The 16,274-nt window shown below is 41.1% G+C and overlaps 2 protein-coding genes across 2 annotated transcripts in view; both read right to left on the bottom strand.

Annotated features, from left to right (window-relative positions):
• The window catches only part of Nell1 (neural EGFL like 1), an 806,688-nt gene that overhangs the window by 265,328 nt on the left and 525,086 nt on the right, over positions 1–16,274 (bottom strand). The window lies entirely within an intron of this gene.
• Positions 1,058–2,458, bottom strand: LOC131902363 (probable isocitrate dehydrogenase [NAD] gamma 2, mitochondrial). Its single transcript, XM_059253365.1, has one exon. The coding sequence runs from the start codon at positions 2,427–2,429 to the stop codon at positions 1,203–1,205; it is 1,227 nt and encodes a 408-aa protein (XP_059109348.1). The 5' UTR covers positions 2,430–2,458; the 3' UTR covers positions 1,058–1,202.

Below are 16,274 nucleotides of genomic sequence, written 5' to 3'. Positions count from 1 at the left end.
GAGGTGGGCTACCAACCAACACTACTCCAGTTGTTTTACAATTCCCACTTGCCTGCCTGCCTTCTTCAGGAACTTCTACGTAGGATTGTCAATCACTTCCTCCTTATGCAAAATCCATCCAACTAGCCTAGCTGTGGATATGTGGTCATTATGAAAAGTGAGCCCACAACTCTGGGACCTTTTCATGGTCCCAGATAAAGAACTTTAGTGTGTGATAATGAAGCATGCTGGTATCCACAGCTGATAGGTGAGATATGAAGATGTTGCAGATCTCTCAATTCCATCCACATGTCATTCCTTCTGATAAAATTATTGTTTTTATAATTATTTTTGTATAATTATTTTGTATAATTATTTTTACATTTTCTACTTAAGAACTTCTTTCAAGTACTAATAAGGTTTTGTTTGCCTTATTCTCAACTATAACTTTTAAAGTACTGTAAATAAAATAATGGCAAGTATTTAAGTTAGCTCATGGCTTTTGATTTTTTACATATAATTTTTCATAGTTTACAAATAAACCACAAGAAATTGTAAATCACTGAATATGTGGCTTGTATTCCAAGGTTCTGTTTATATAGCAGAGAACTATGGACTTTGTGACTTTGGGGAGATTTGACAGCCACATTTTTTAGTACAATTTAAAGAAGTTTAAGTTAAAGTTTCTCTCTTTCTAGGAGAGCTTAGTGGTCCAAGGGGGATTCCTAACAAAAAATATCTCAAACATCATCAAGAGAAAAGGGGGCATTGTAGGTGTGGAAGCTTTCTGCACTGGCTCAGTGTCATTATTAAAGTCACAATGTGTACTTAGTAGGCCAACACTGATCAACTCAATAATAACTTTCTCCAGCCCAGGATCCCCTTTAGTTGGATTGCTGAATTCTAATGGCTTAGATAAAGAGAGAAATCACTTTTAGGTTCTGAGAAAGCTTCAGAACTTTATGAAGAGTTCTGATTCAGTCAGTATGTCATATCCCAGAGAGGTAAGAACTTTGGAATAAACTTTCAGGGAAATTCCTCCACCTCCATTTGTCCATATTTCAATAAGCTTTGCTAATTCAAATAAGCAATTTTTATTGCATTTAAAATCAATGGAAAGATCAATACTGACAATCCCCCTTCCCTTTCAGTGAATTGGAGCCAATGTTGACTCTCTATTCATGCTAGCTAAGCTGGCTGGAGTTTCTGAGGGGTTGAGTCGTTTAGGACAGGAGCAAATTTGGATGACAAGAGCATCCATGACTTTTCATATATTCCATGATGAAATTCACGACGCCTGATGTAGTACCTTGACCTCCTATGTCTGGTGTGCAGATGGCTTTGTTTTCTAAGGATGCCATAATGGCACAGCGGATCTCCATAGCATAAGAGTGAAGACCAAGGTAGTCCAGCATGATACAGCTGGTTAGCAGCATGGCGACAGGATTGGCAATATTTCTATGAGCTAAATTTTTACATATTTCCCTTGAACCAGTCTCAAATATTGCATATATGTCACCATAATTGGCTCCAGGCACAAGTCCTGACCCTCCAACCAGCCCTGTACAGATACTGTTGATAATGTTGCCATAAAGATTGGGCATCACCATGACATCAAACTTTTGGGGATTGGATACCAACTGCATTGTGGTGTTGTCTATAATCATACTCTCAAAGGTGATCTGGGGGTAGTGAGCTGCCACATCCTTACAGCATTGTAAGAAAAGTCCATCTCCCAGTTTCATGATGTTGGCTTTGTGAACAACCGTCACTTTTTTGCGCCCCATCTTTTGAGCAAGATTAAAGGCATATTCAGCAATGCGCAGAGACTTGGTCTTTGTCACAATCTTGAGGCTCTCTACCACCCCTTTCACGCCTTCATACTCCAGGTTCGTGTACTTGCCCTCTGTGTTTTCCCTAACAACTAAGATGTCTATGTCCTTGTGCCGGGTCTCCACACCAGGAAAAGTCTTGTAATGGATGACGCTGGCAAAGAGGTCAAGGCTGGTTCGAAACTTGGTGTTGTGAGATTTGTAAGTGATAGGCAGATTGTGATTAGTTGCAATGTTGCCCTTCAGAGCGACACGGTTCCGACGGATGGCCATAAGTGCATCAAGAACCTCCTCCTCAGTAGATGTGGAGGTCACCCACACCTCCTCAAAGTCCACTGGCACACAATTTGATCTGAATACTCTCTTGACATGAACCATAAGCTCAGGTCCAATGCCATCTCCAGGAATCATAGTCACGGTTTGCCTTCCACCATACTTAGCTGGGGGATGCACTGTGTGATGTAAGCAGAAATTTTTCCAGGGGATCACAAGCTTATGTACAGCTTCCCTAGAATGGCCAAGCACCGCAGGATGAAGAATTGCCTTCACAGAGCAGCGGGCTGCTGCCAACATCTTCACTATCACAGCTGTCCTCTTGCTCTTTCTTAGCAATGGCATCCATTGGAGTTCTGAGCCAATGATTCTTTCTTAAGTCACAATTCTCTCTCCTCCCTTACATTCTGTTTGACAGACATTCTATTCAAGTATGAAACCTGGACAGGGAAAGACAGGATGTCTATACCAAAAGCTACAAAGATTGTGGGGTTGGGCAATAAATTCATGCACCATATTATATATGCTATACTCTGCAAACATTATTTGTAAAATATTTTTCTTCTTGAAAATTTAATGTGTATACATTGTATTTTGATCATATCTTCTACCTCAACATCCCTCCAGCTCTTGCCAGGACCTCCCAACATATCTCCTTTCAAATTCCATGTCCTTTAAAAAAAATCAATAGCAGGCAAAGCATCAGAGATAGCCCCTACTCATGCTGTTAGGAGTCCCACAAGAAGACCAAGCTACACAACCAGAACATATATGCAGAGGGCCTAGGTCAGACTCGTACAGGCTCCCTCGTTGTGGGTCACTCTCGGTGAGCCCCTGTGAGCCCAGTTAGTTGATTCTGTGGGTTTTCTTGTGGTGTCCTACAACCCCTCCTCCCCTGCCCCTTGCAGGGATTCCCAAGCTCTACCTAGTGTTTGGCTGTGAGTTTCTGCATCCGTTTCTATCAGTTGCTGGATGGAGCCTCTCTGATGGTGATTATGCTAGGCTCCTGTCTACAAGTATAGCAGAGTATCATTAGGAATCATTTCATTTACATTTTTTGCCTACTTTGGGGGCCCTTTTCCTCTTACTGGGTTGCCTCATCCAGGCTTATGTAGCTGAAGTTTTCTCCAGTCCTGCCTGGCCCACAGTCAGGACAAATCTCTCTCACCCACCAGTCCTGCAGCCACTCAGACCCAACCGAGTAAATACACAGAGACTTACAAACTGTATGGCCATGGTAGGCTTCTTGTTATCTAGTTCTTCTATCTTAAATTAACCCATTTCTATAAGTCTATACCTTGCCACATGGCTTGTGGCTTACCAGTATCTTACATGTTGGTACTCATGGCAGTGGCTGGCAACGTCTCCTCACTCAGCCTTCCTGTTCCAAGAATTCTCTTCTCTGCTTGTCCTGCCTATACTTCCTGCCTGGCTACTGGCCAATCAGCATTTTATTTATACACAGCGATATCCACAGCAGGCTTAATATGAGGGGAGGTGCCTAGTCTTATTGCAACTTGAAATACCATGTTGGGTTGATATCCCTGGAATGCCTGCCCTTTTCTGAAGGGAAATAGAGGCAATGTGGATGGGGCAGGAGAGGGACTGGGAAGAGAGGAGGAAAGGGAAACTATGGTCAGGATGTAATGTATGGGAAAATACTCTTTTTTTAGAAATAAATAACGTACTGACTGATTAGCACTTCCCACATATGCATGAGTGAAGGGCCATCCCCTGGAGCAATATGCCAGCAGCCATATCCCCAAAAGCCTATGTCTTAGAAAGTCATAGGCTCTAGGGGACCTCTGGTGCTGTTTTGCTAAACGGTTGTGTTAACAAACTGCCTTTGAAATCTGCTTATATCCAGAGAGTTGTTTGTGCCTCTGATCTCAACCTTGGTCAGAGAAACTTTCCACAGTAGATGGTGACTAATGCGGAGACTCTTAACTGGTTAAAATACTGACACTAAGTGACTCTGAGTGCAGAGCTGGAGATGGGACCACTACAGTAACTTCCTCCAACCTAAGGCTCAGGGAACATCCAAAAGTGAGTCAGAAAGACCATAAGAAAGGAGAGCTGTGAAATGCTGTGTTTTGGGCATTTCATGACAGTTGCATACATGATTTATTTTTTTTTAACTGGACTTTATTTTTCCAAGAATTATAGAGTCACAGCAGAACTGGGAAGAAGATAACAGCATTCCTCACATGCCCAGGCCATGACAAGCACAGGTTTTCCTGTCAGAATCCTGCCTACAAATGATGTGTGTTTAGTAACTAATGAATGCACATTGACAAACCTTTGTCACTTGTAACTTTTGGTTTGCTCTAGGTTTTCTTTCCAATTTTAAACCTGATATAGATTTGCACAAATATATAATAGCATGTATTTATTGGCATAGCGCTATAATCAGATTTCTTCTTCAACACATTCTAAGAAAATCATTGGGTAAGAAATGCAATGCCTTGGAACTATCTCTATACTTATGGAATGAACATCCCTGGAGCTGAGCCCCAGCAGAATATGTTTTAATAATGTTGATCTGTCCTGAAATATGAGAGACACTGGGCTAAAAAAAAATGACCCTGACAGACAGTACGAGCAGGGTGAAGACAAGAGATACAAAGAACAATGCTTCCATGGATATTTAGCTCAGTATCACTGCTGGGTTAGACCTACAGAAACTGAACATCATTCTGAATGTATTTAACAGACTGGAGGAAAGCTGTGTAGTAAATGAAAATGGGCAACACTGGAAGAATGGTAAACTGGAGGAAGAGAGATGATAAAAATGAATACAGTTTCAGTATGCTATGTCTCTGGAGCCTGGGAGTGACTTAACAAATGAGTCTGCAGCCCCTGATGAGGGAACATGGATGATGATATAGATTCAGGAGTCAATAACACATCGGAGAGTTACACGGGGGTGTAAACAGTAGCCTAAAGCAGAGGATTCCAACTTTGTTTTTTGCTATTATAAATGACAAATGACATTCACAAGAGATATTCTCATTCAGGTACACAATACATATATACATATGCATATACATATATATGTGTACACCAATATCTGCACATGCGTGTGTGCACACATAAAGTAGTTGACCAAATACAGGAAAAGGTCTGTAAACTGTTTTGTAGAAAATAGTTAACAAAAAGCAAAATTGTACTAGCAAATGATTATGGAATCTACCTATTGGTTTTAAACCATGTCATTTTAAAGGGAAAAAATGTACGTGAAATTTTCTAATATTAAAATGATACTGAACTATATAGCAAAGGTACAATTCAGGTCTTTCCAGGTAACATAAGAAGAGTAGCATGCAGTAACACAGACTAAGAAAAATAATGATAATCTTAGCATCAAAATGTACAGAAACTGTATTTCCATATTGTCTTCAAGAGCATGGCTGACTGAACCCTTTGTTTGGATGATTGCTTTGCTCCTGATGTGGAAGTTTTAAGGGTGGCCTCACTGTAATTTCTGTGCTATGAGCATACAGGTAAATATACACGTTTTGTTAGTGTCTTTTCTTAATTAACTATGTAGACAATCAAGGGAACAAATACATGCATATTTCTTCAGTTCATGGACCATAGTCTTTCAGATTTGTCATAACTATTTTAATATCATTATTAATTCTTCAAGAATTTCATCCATTGTACTTTGAACAGTCCCTTCCCCCATCTCCTCCCAGTTCTACCACCCAACTTTGTATCCTCATTTTTTAAAAACCATTCAGTCTCTTTGGTACTGCCTATATGATCTCTGGTGTGTGGACATGGGCAGAGTAAGCTTTAAATTTAAGTGTTTGTGAATGGCTTACTTCTTAACAGAATGCAGATCTACGAGTAACCACATCCTAGAGATAAGGAACTCTTCCCTCTCTGCAGCTATCAGTTACCCACTGTTTCTCAGCTAGTGGTGGGATTTGTGCCCAGCTTTTTCCTCTGTGCTAGAATTTTGTCTTGGCTTCAGCTTGCACAGATCTTGTGTATGCTGTCACAGCCACTGCCAGAATTGCTACAACTATTAATGACACAAAAATAACAGCAGATCATAGACATTTCAGGAAACATGAGCCAAGGAATTATGGTCAATCTTCCATCACAAACAATCCAGGATATAGTACTTGGATCCAAGTGAGGCGATGTTGTGTCCTATGAGAGTAACTCTGGGGTGAGTCTGATTCATTGGAAAAGTAAGCCATTCACAAGCACTCAAAATTTAAAGCTTGTGAAGAAGTGCAGTGTCATGGGTCATAGCCAACTGTGACACAGTACTAAGGTTATGCCAGTGTGGTCAAGAAGTACTTGGCTGGAAGATGTGTAGAGAGACAGCAAAAGAAAGATGACGTCAGTGAAGGGGACTATCAGCATTTGAAGTCTTAGAGGACAATGACTAGAGAAGAAATGCACTGGCATACTGGACATGCAAAAAGAGGCCATTGTTATCTACAGCGGAGGGGGGGGGGCAGGGGGAGGGTATGACATGTCCACAGACAGGATAGTCAACACTGTCACAACCCTGTAAAGAGAAAAGTATGATCAATAATAGCAACCAGGGGCTCAGTGGTAAACTCAACAATGAAGGCAGATTAATGGTTAGCAACATGGGTTCCAGAGCCAAGCAGCCTGCTACATCTTACCTCTGTATCCCTGTGTGTATGTCTGTGTGTGTACATGCATGTGGAGGCAGTGGTCTATCTTCCTTGATAACTCTCCACCTTATATTTTATTCATTTATTTTTTACATGTATGCGCATGTGTGTGTGTATGTGTGTGTTGTGTATATCATGTGCACATACATATTTATGTGTGTGATACATGTGTAAGTATGTACTTGTGTGTGCATGTTTGTGCATGTGGAAGCCTAGGACTGATATTGAGAGTGTCCCTCAATCACTCCCCACCTTACCTTATTCACTTAGGTAGAGTTTCTCAGTCGAATCCAAGCTCATCAGTATGGCAAGTCTTGCTAACCAGTTTGCCCAGGGATCTGACTTACTCCAAGAGCACTGTAATTACAGTTGAGCTGCCACACTCACCTAACATTTACATGGGTACTAGGGATATGAACTCCAATCTTTTAACTCTTGTGTGGCAAGGGATTTATCCATGAAGATACCTCCCTCATCCTTCGCCTTAATTTTTGAGATTAAAGAAAACGTTCTCAGTAACCCCAAACCTCACCAACTCCAGCAAATGGACAATGCAGCAAGCACCAGGAATCCTCCTGTCTCTCTAGCTCCCCAGCACTGAACTTGCAGGGATGCACTGCTAGAGCTGACTATTTATGTGGGTGCAAAGATCTGAATGCAGGTCCTCACTAGCACAGCAAACTTCACTGACTGAGCCATCTCCCAGCTCTTACCACTGAATCTTCTTCAAACTGCTGGACCTTTTTTAGAGGCAGCACTCCAGTGAGTAGAGAAGCATAAAATAAAAGTGGATACACAGCCGGGTGGTGGTGGCGCACGCCTTTAATCCCAGCACTCGGGAGGCAGAGCCAGGCGGATCTCTGTGAGTTCGAGGCCTGCCTGGGCTACCAAGTGAGTTCCAGGAAAAGGCGCAAAGCTACACAGAGAAACCCTGTCTCGAAAAACCAAAAAAAAAAAAAAAAAAAAAAAGTGGATACACAGATGATAGACTGATGGGCACGCAGATCTCTTAACATCACAGTAAAGGTGCTAGGAAACAAATGCAAATTCCTGGACTTTTCAAAGAGTGTGAATTCTAGACAAGCTTGATTATATGTGTGTGTGTGTGTGTGTGTGTGTGTGTGTGTGTGTATGTATGTATTTATGTTATATATGTATATATGTAATACCATTTAGCACCACATCTCTACTCAGGTTTATATGTGTGTGTGTGTGTGTGTGTGTGTGTGTGTATGTGTGTGTGTGTAATTGTGAGTAGATATTCACACTTACATATATATTTACATATGTCAGTGAATGTCTACTCACATCTATTCACACATACACACAGCATACACATATATATTAGGAATAAATGTGAGTAGAGATGTGGTGCTAAATGGTTTCAGGGCTGGAATGTTTTACCTATATACCTGGTAAAGATGTGTAAGAGAGGGACTTCAGTCGAACTCTGAGGAATGACTAGCAGAAGATAGGTACACATGCAGAGAGAAGCGTTCTGAGATGGAAACAAAATTGGAAGGCCTGTGGGGTATAATAAGTGTGCCTGGTTGGCTGAGTTTATGTGGGAAAATAGGGATAGACAAACAGGAAAAGTAATTGGATTGGGGTCAGAGATTAGAGAGTCTTCGAAGACAAACTTAAGATCTCTTTATACCCTGAGGGCAGCATGGAAGAATTCAGAAATAAAAATGAAAGGGCTTAAGTGATATGACTTTAAAAAGGAGAGCATGCATTAGAAAGAGTAAGCTATACCGGAAGCTTCAAGGATCGTGGCAACTTTATAGCAAGACTTACCTTGACACAGGCACAAAATTTTAAATGCACAACACACACACACACACACACACACACACACACACACACACACACACACACACAGAGTAAGAAAGTTCTTGAAGTCCACTGAAATCCATTCCATGTTCCAGAGAACCAACTGATAATATTGCTTTACATTTTTCCCAAAACCACAGAGTCAGTCTGTTCCATGTTCTCCATTGCACATTAACACAATCTCTTGACAAACTTGCCTTTATCATTTGACAGCAACAGAAATAAGATGCTAAGGAGCTTATTAATTCCTTATAACTCAACAGAACATTGGGCCTTACTCTCTTCACCCTGGTTTGTATTCTTCTCCCTCACTCTGAAGCTTTCCTTGGGGCTGTGACGTCACCATGTGCTGCCGCCTCCTCCTCCTACCCATGAGATGGAGTGCAAGAGTCACACTCACAAGCACACACATCACCATGGAAATTTCAAGCCTTTGAAAAGCATGCTGATAATTGTGCAGAACTAAAAATATCTGCAAACAAGTGTCTATGTAAAGGGTCCTTTAAGCCATGTACTTACAATTACTCCTTCTCAAAGACCCAATAAAGTTCTATATTTTCTTTTCCTTCTCCTGGTGTTTAAGTTCGCATATTTGCAAGGGTCATGAGAATTACAGGGGATAAAAGTTTTAAAAATTAAAAGCAGACAAAGGTGGTGCCTGCCTTCTCAGACATTGAAAGCCAAATGCCAAGTATAGCACAGGAAGAAGAGGAAATAATTGGACTCCTAACACAGAAGGAAAACCTAGGGACTAACAGGTGGAAGTGAGGGGACGGTGGGGCTAAAGTCTACTTAAGAATTAGGTGTCCAGTCAGTTCCTCCACATTCTGCCCTGTCAGATGGCTGTGCCCCGCCCCCCAGCCTAGAAGAAGAAGGTATTAGGAAACACTGCACACAACTGAATGCAGACTGAATATTGACTACCAGGGAAAGAAGAAAGAAAGCCATACTGAATGCTTGAATGTGGCTAACACTGCCTGGGCAAGTGTAATGATGAGTATTTTCAACAATCCCCACAAATCTAAATATAAAATACTGACAATCAGGTGTTCCCCAAGAAAAGGGCCCCAGCTGAAGTTCATGGTCAAATTGTACCCGTGAGATTAGTAGTTACAGTTTCACTGCTCAGCTCTTAAATATGAGTGAAAAGCCAAGGTGAAACAATGATGAGAAACTTCTAAAATAAAAAAGCAGAAGCCAAAGCAACTCAACAGACGAGCATTTCAAGGGAGGCACGGGAACCCACTTCACACATCACCACTAATGTCCGGAGAAGAGGACAGAAGACTCATGAAACAAATAGTCTGCTCTGGGAAACAAAGATGGGAGGAAAGAAAAAGTGCTGGGATAGAAAGAGGTGAGAGGGCTGGAAGGTAGCATGGGAACTTTCCACATAAGGGAATGTACCCAAGCGCGAAAATTAATGAGAAAATCCCAAGACTCGGCATCAATATGATAAGAGTGCTAGTGAAAGGAGTGGAAGGCAGATGCATACAAGTCAAAGGACACAGAACCCACCGCAGTCATAAAGCAAGACATTTGCACATTTAACGTTTATGAGTATCAAAGTGGAACAGTCCACTGAGTACCCATCAGAATGAAGAAAAATGAAATTTCCATTGCTGTGATTTAAAAAAAAAAATCCTGACAAAAAGCAGCATAGGGGAACAAAGGGTTGATCTGGATTACAATTCCAAGTCACAGCCCATCGTTTCAGCAGTCAAGGCAGGAACTCAAGCAGCTGGTCATATCACATTCACAGTCAAGAGGGAGAGAGTTAAACACACGGCTCGCTTGCTTCCTCCCAGATCGCCTTTCCTCTCTTTTACTATGCTGGACTTGCTGCCTAAGGAATGGTACTGCCTACAATGACCTGGACTTTCCTTCATAAATTAAATATCAAGATAATCCATGGCAGACGTCCATGGGCCAACCTAACCTAGAAAAATAATCAACTGAAACTCTCTTCCCAGGTGATTCTGGACTGTGTCAAGTTAATTAAAACTGAGCAGCACACCATGTCACCATGGGACACAAAGGAAGAGGAACCAAAAATACATTGGGTTTTTGAAATATCATACCCTAACCTAGAATAATGACTTAGAAATCATGAGGAGAAGCTTATTTATAGAATAAAATAATTTTTAAATCACCGGTTAAATTAACTTAAAAACATTTACAATTTGCTCATTAGAGTCTAGGTTTCTAAGCAATCCATAAATAATTCCATCAACATTTTTTTAGAGAGACAGTCTCAAAAATTTCCCACCACACATGTCTTATTGGGTGTTTTGCCAGGCTAGAACAGTAATACCAGGAAAAGAAGAGACACAGTTCCAAAACCCGGGGCTCCCTTCCTCAGGGAGAGGCAGAGGGGGTCCCATGACATGAGCCATGAATCAATCAAACTGGGGTGGGGGAGTTTCAGGGCATTTATTCCTTGGGTGGGAACTTAAGAATAAATTATGACAGGTACATAATAAATTAATCAAGAAGATAATTAATTAATGGTAAGGGGAACAAAGAGCCTTGCATGTAGGAAAATCAGTGTTGCATATCCCACAATCTGTTCAAGACCACCGCATATACAGGCATACTGACAAAAACACAGAACCCTGACCTAGCAAGAGTCTAAAGCAGTAACCAGCAGCCAAACTAACTTATGTGGGGGAACAATCTACAAACTGTCAAAACTGGAGCTATGATGATGCAGTAAGAAGCATACTGTTTTACTAAGGAAGCAGCAAGAGAACCTGTTAACAGAGTTGAGCATGGCTGTCCCGGGGGTAGGAAGTCGGGAGGGGTTTGTGGGGCCCATTTTTACATAAAGCCTTTTGAAGCAGTGATGTCTAAGAGTTGAAAGCCACAGATGTCCTGGGTTCTAATTCTGATTGTTTTACTTCGAGCTATTGGAATCTGACCCTGACAAAACTGCTTATGACTCTTTCACTTATAGCTGTGATTATCTAGCCTGGAGCAAACTGTTAAACCCTCTCTGCCTCAGTTGCTACTTCTGTAAATGAGGGTAATGTCTTCCTCACAGAGATTGGCAAGAATTGAGTACATGCAACTTGAATGTTGCCTAGGTCATTAGTATTCATGCAAATACAGTATTTTGGAGCATCCTCAGTCAAAATAAATGAGACTAAAATAATATGCTATTTCACTGTATTTGAACACAACTTGTACATCTTGGCCTAAATTTATAATTTAAGAAATTCTAAGAACACACTAGCATTGTGGTGTACTGAATGCTTTGATAGTGGAGTACAGCCCAGCCTCTTAGTATCCTCATTTATTATCTATTCACATATATAAAAAATTCCTCAAATTACAGAATATTGGAGGCACTTTATATCTCAATCTCCCGTTACTTAACAATTTGAGAAATTGACGTAAGGTATTAATATGTCTTCTAGAGGGAAATGAATGAACTCCCATTTATAATTCTCCCCTTACCCAGAAAAATTATTTTAAGATCTGTCTTCATATTTTGTGAATACTGACTAATTTTTAATAATTCTCGAGCCTGTGTGAGTCGGAGCTAAAATTCATTCACCTAAAGAAAAAGCGAGAGGCCATTCAATAACCCTCAAGAGAAAATATCATTTCCCTCCTGCAGATGAGGTCTCTGTGTGCTGTGTGCTGATCAGTTAGTGGCTGGGATGCCAGCTAGCAGACAGAGCTTTCCTTTGCTCAGTTACAGCTTGGCATGGGATGCCAGAGCATAGAAATGTGCTAACCCAAGTGATCAGCCAAAGACGAGTGTTCCATGCGGCTTTCACTCCCTGACTGTTACAGATTATGTCAAAAATAAAAGACAGCAGGATGAGCTGTACTGCCAATAAGCCCTGGGTGCATATCCACACTGCCAGTCATGACATTGCAAGTTCCTCTGCTTGTTCACAATGACCCCTAATAAAGACATTCTCATCTGACTAAAGCAGTCTCGGGGATGGTGATCTTTCTCTTTCCTGAGGCAGCCTGGAATACTGCCTGTCAAAGATAATTACCAGAAGAACAGAGAACCTATCACTTGCCTATTACTCAGTTAACACATCCACAATAACAACATATGAAAGAAACACAAGATGATGAAGCTTGCTGGAGACCTGGAAGACAGGGTTGTGGTACTCACCGAAGTCTGCACGTCAGAAAGAAGATTATGTAGTTAGACTAAGCAACTGTTTTCAGAGGTAGGTTAGATTTGCTGAAATGAATTTCAGCCACAGGTGGCAGTGTCAGGGTCTCCTCACACCTACAGATTTTTGGCTGCTGCTTGATAGAAATATTTTTGAAAGTTTTTATGTTGGCTCTGACCCTAAGAAAATGATGTCGATTCTCAGCTTTTGTGCAGGGGAATTACAAGGGGAAATTGACTTCTGCACATCTCTCTGGAGAAGTGTCAGTTGCTCGTGTGCAACATCACACTTGATGGTAGAACCTGGTGGAGTCTTTCAAGGAAAAGGCTCAGTGGAACAGTGTTTGCATGTTGACTGTTCTGCACACAGAAGCTGTGGGAGGGGGCTGAGTGTGGTGGCCGATGTCTGTAGTCCTAGAACTCAGGAGAGTGAGGCAGTGGACTACAAGGTTGAGATCAGCCTGGGCTAGGTAGAAAGCCAAAGGTCAGCCTGGGCAACACAGTGAGGTATCTTTACAAAAACCAAACAGTTTTTGTGGTGACTCCAGGTGATATACTCACACCTGAAGGACGGGGCTAGGGATTCCAGATGGCTACTGTGAATAGTGTCCCATGCTGTATATGCACTGTGTTTCCTTAGCCATTTGTCAGTTGAAGTATATTAAGGTTTCCATTACTGAGCTGAGCAAGTATCTGTGGAGTAGGCTGTTGAGTCCCCTGGACACGTGCCAAGGAGTAGTATATGCTTCAGATGGGAGATTTATTTTTAGCTTTTTGAGAGAATTCTCCACATTGATATCCATAGTGGATACACTAGTTTGCAATCCCTCCAACGGTGAATAAGGGTTCCCTCTTACCTGTATCCCCACTAGCATCCTGTTGGCTGTTTTGCTGATTGTTTCTTTAGCTGTGTAAAAGCTTTTTATTTTATTGGGTCCCACTTGTAATTGCTGGCCCCAATTCCTGGGCAAATAGGGCTCTGGTCAGGAAGTCCTTTCCTACACCTACATCACTAGGGTACCTCTTTGATTTCTTCTTGCAGTTTCAGATTTCACATTTATTTAGGTCTTTGATCCATTCGGAGTTAGTTTTTAACATCTTGGTCAAAAGATTAATGGCCGAAGTCATATATACTCACATTTAGGTCTTTGATTTTGTTCCATTTGCCTACATATCTACTTTAGTGCTAGTACCATATTGTTTTTATTACTATGACTCTGTAATAGATATTGAGATCTGAGGTGATAATCCTTCAGGCTTTGATTTCTTTTTCCAATCAGGATAGTTTTGGCCATCTGGAGTCTTTTGTGGTTCCGTATGAATTATAGCAATTAAGGAATCCTGAGAGTGGAAGAAAGAGTCTTCCCAGGGGAGAGTATATCACCTGATTATCTGATACCAAATGGCAAGACTTGAAAAATGTATCTACAAGTAACTTTATATGGACTCAGTAGGTTGTATTTATTTACTTAGGGATATACATTATATTCGTGTGTGTGTGTGTGTGTGTGTGTGTGTGTGTGTGTGTGTGTAATAACTAAAATAGGAAAATAGGCTAGGCATTTATAAGAAAGCAAAGGGGTAAATTTATGTAATTATATTGTAATATATAAACATACAAATAGCCAAACCAAACTGAAACAAACAAACAAAAAAGAACAAGGATGGATTGAGCCAACTGATGGAATTAATGGATAGGAATAGGGAGAGAGACAAAGAGAAAGAGAGAAAACAGAGGGAAGGAAAGGGAACACTGGGGAAAAAAGGAAAGACAGAGGAAGGAGGAGGAGAGAAGGGGAGATGCTCCAGTGTACACATCTGCACCTCTGAGCCAGAGGGGGACTGGCAAAAGCAGTGTTGGGAAATTAATCTTTTTAGGGAGCGTTTCACAATGACTCTGCTTTGTTTGGGTTATGCACAACCCTCTTAAAATGAGGCAGCTGCCAGCCTAGGACCCTCACCCACAGGTACTCTGCACACATATCCCTCTTGAAACAATGCATTTAGCAACCTGAAATCAACTAGGACCCCAATCTGCATGCACACCCCTTTCCAAACACTGGAATATGTTTCTTTCCCTATTAGACATCCATCAAACAGATTCTAACTCCAGCTCTGTCTAGGTACGAGGGATGGGAGACTGATACAGCCTGAACTGGTTTTGGTGCATGTGCAATAAGACTGTCTTCTAAGGGAACTTTAGTGGAGAATCCCTCATTTACCATATCATGCATATGCATAATTGGGTGTTCATGTGATTATTAACATCCAGTGTGCTGGGTTTGTGGCATATGCTTTTAATCCTACCATTCAGGAGGGAGAAGTAGCCAGATCTCTTTGAGTTCCAGGCTGCCCTGCTCTACATAGTGAGTTCCAATCCAAGACTATATAATGAGAACCTATATGAAAAAAAAAATCAGATGCTTATGGGCAGTGATGTAGAGTAGAGGTAAGGTTATATAATTTAAAAACTGTTACTCAGAACAGAGAGCCGCGAACACCTGCCTTAGTAACTAACTCATCTTTCCATTAGAACTCATAAAAGAAGTCCCAGGCAACAACAAGGAGTCTTTGAGTCCTCTCATCCCTGGTGTCTGTCGCTCACAACAGGATGTCTCACCTGCTCTACCACTTTTTGAATAAAGTTTCTTTGCTACTTGGGCAAGATCTGTTTATCTTCTTTCCACTCTTGAATAAAATGCCAAGAACTGGGAAACACTCCACCCAAACCCTGACCACTGGATTCATAACTATCTTTTAAAAACTACCAGTATCAGCTGGGCGTGGTAGCACACACCTTTAATCCCAGCACTAGGGAAGCAGAGACAGTGTTTTGTTTTGTTTTGTTTTCTGAGTTTGAGGTCAGTCAGGTCTACATAATGAATTCTAGGACAGCCCAGGCTACACAGAGAAACCCTGTTTCAAAAAAAACAAAACAAAACAAACAAACAAAAAAAAACAAATAAAAAAACTGAATACCAGTATCCATAAATCCCAAAGCAGATCTGCCTTGTAGATCTAACTGTTGCCTCTAAACTCATCTCAGTGGGATTTGTTTTCTATCTGGTTTAAAATTCAGACCAATATTTTCTTAACTCTCACTCTCAGGTCCACAAGAAATAAACCACCAAAGTACCACTGAAGGGAAGTCACACCAGTCTATATCTATCTTCGGTTCTCAGGGAAAGATTACATGCGATTATGTAAAGATTGTTCAGGAAAGATAAAAATTACATGCTATGTAATCATGAAGGAAATAAGTTTGGAAAAAAAAAATGACTGTTATAAGTAGCAATGGGGAATCCTGGCCATCCATTTCCTACACGTCCTTTTGTGGACCAGAGGCTGTGCTATGCAAAGGAGATGGGAAGACAGAAGTTCTGACTTGTAATGCAGTCAGTCTCGGACGGGAGGTGGTGGCAAAGGTGCAAAGGAAAATGGAACTGAAGGAAGTGCCTTTTGGATGCCAAGGGACCTAGAATATCCTCAGTGGAAAAGCAAGGCATGAGTCAATTATTTAGAGAGGGGGTATTTTTAAATAATCATAAAGGTGTG

The sequence above is a fragment of the Peromyscus eremicus genome, chromosome 1, assembly GCF_949786415.1.
Source record: "Peromyscus eremicus chromosome 1, PerEre_H2_v1, whole genome shotgun sequence".
Lineage (NCBI taxonomy): Eukaryota > Metazoa > Chordata > Mammalia > Rodentia > Cricetidae > Peromyscus > Peromyscus eremicus.
Note: the sequence above shows the minus strand (reverse complement) of the source record. Positions and strands in the feature narration are given on the sequence as shown.

Coding starts and splice junctions, on each gene's coding strand:
- LOC131902363 (XM_059253365.1), bottom strand. CDS start 2,429: ATGCCATTGCTAAGAAAGAGCAAGAGGACAGCTGTGATAGTGAAGATG.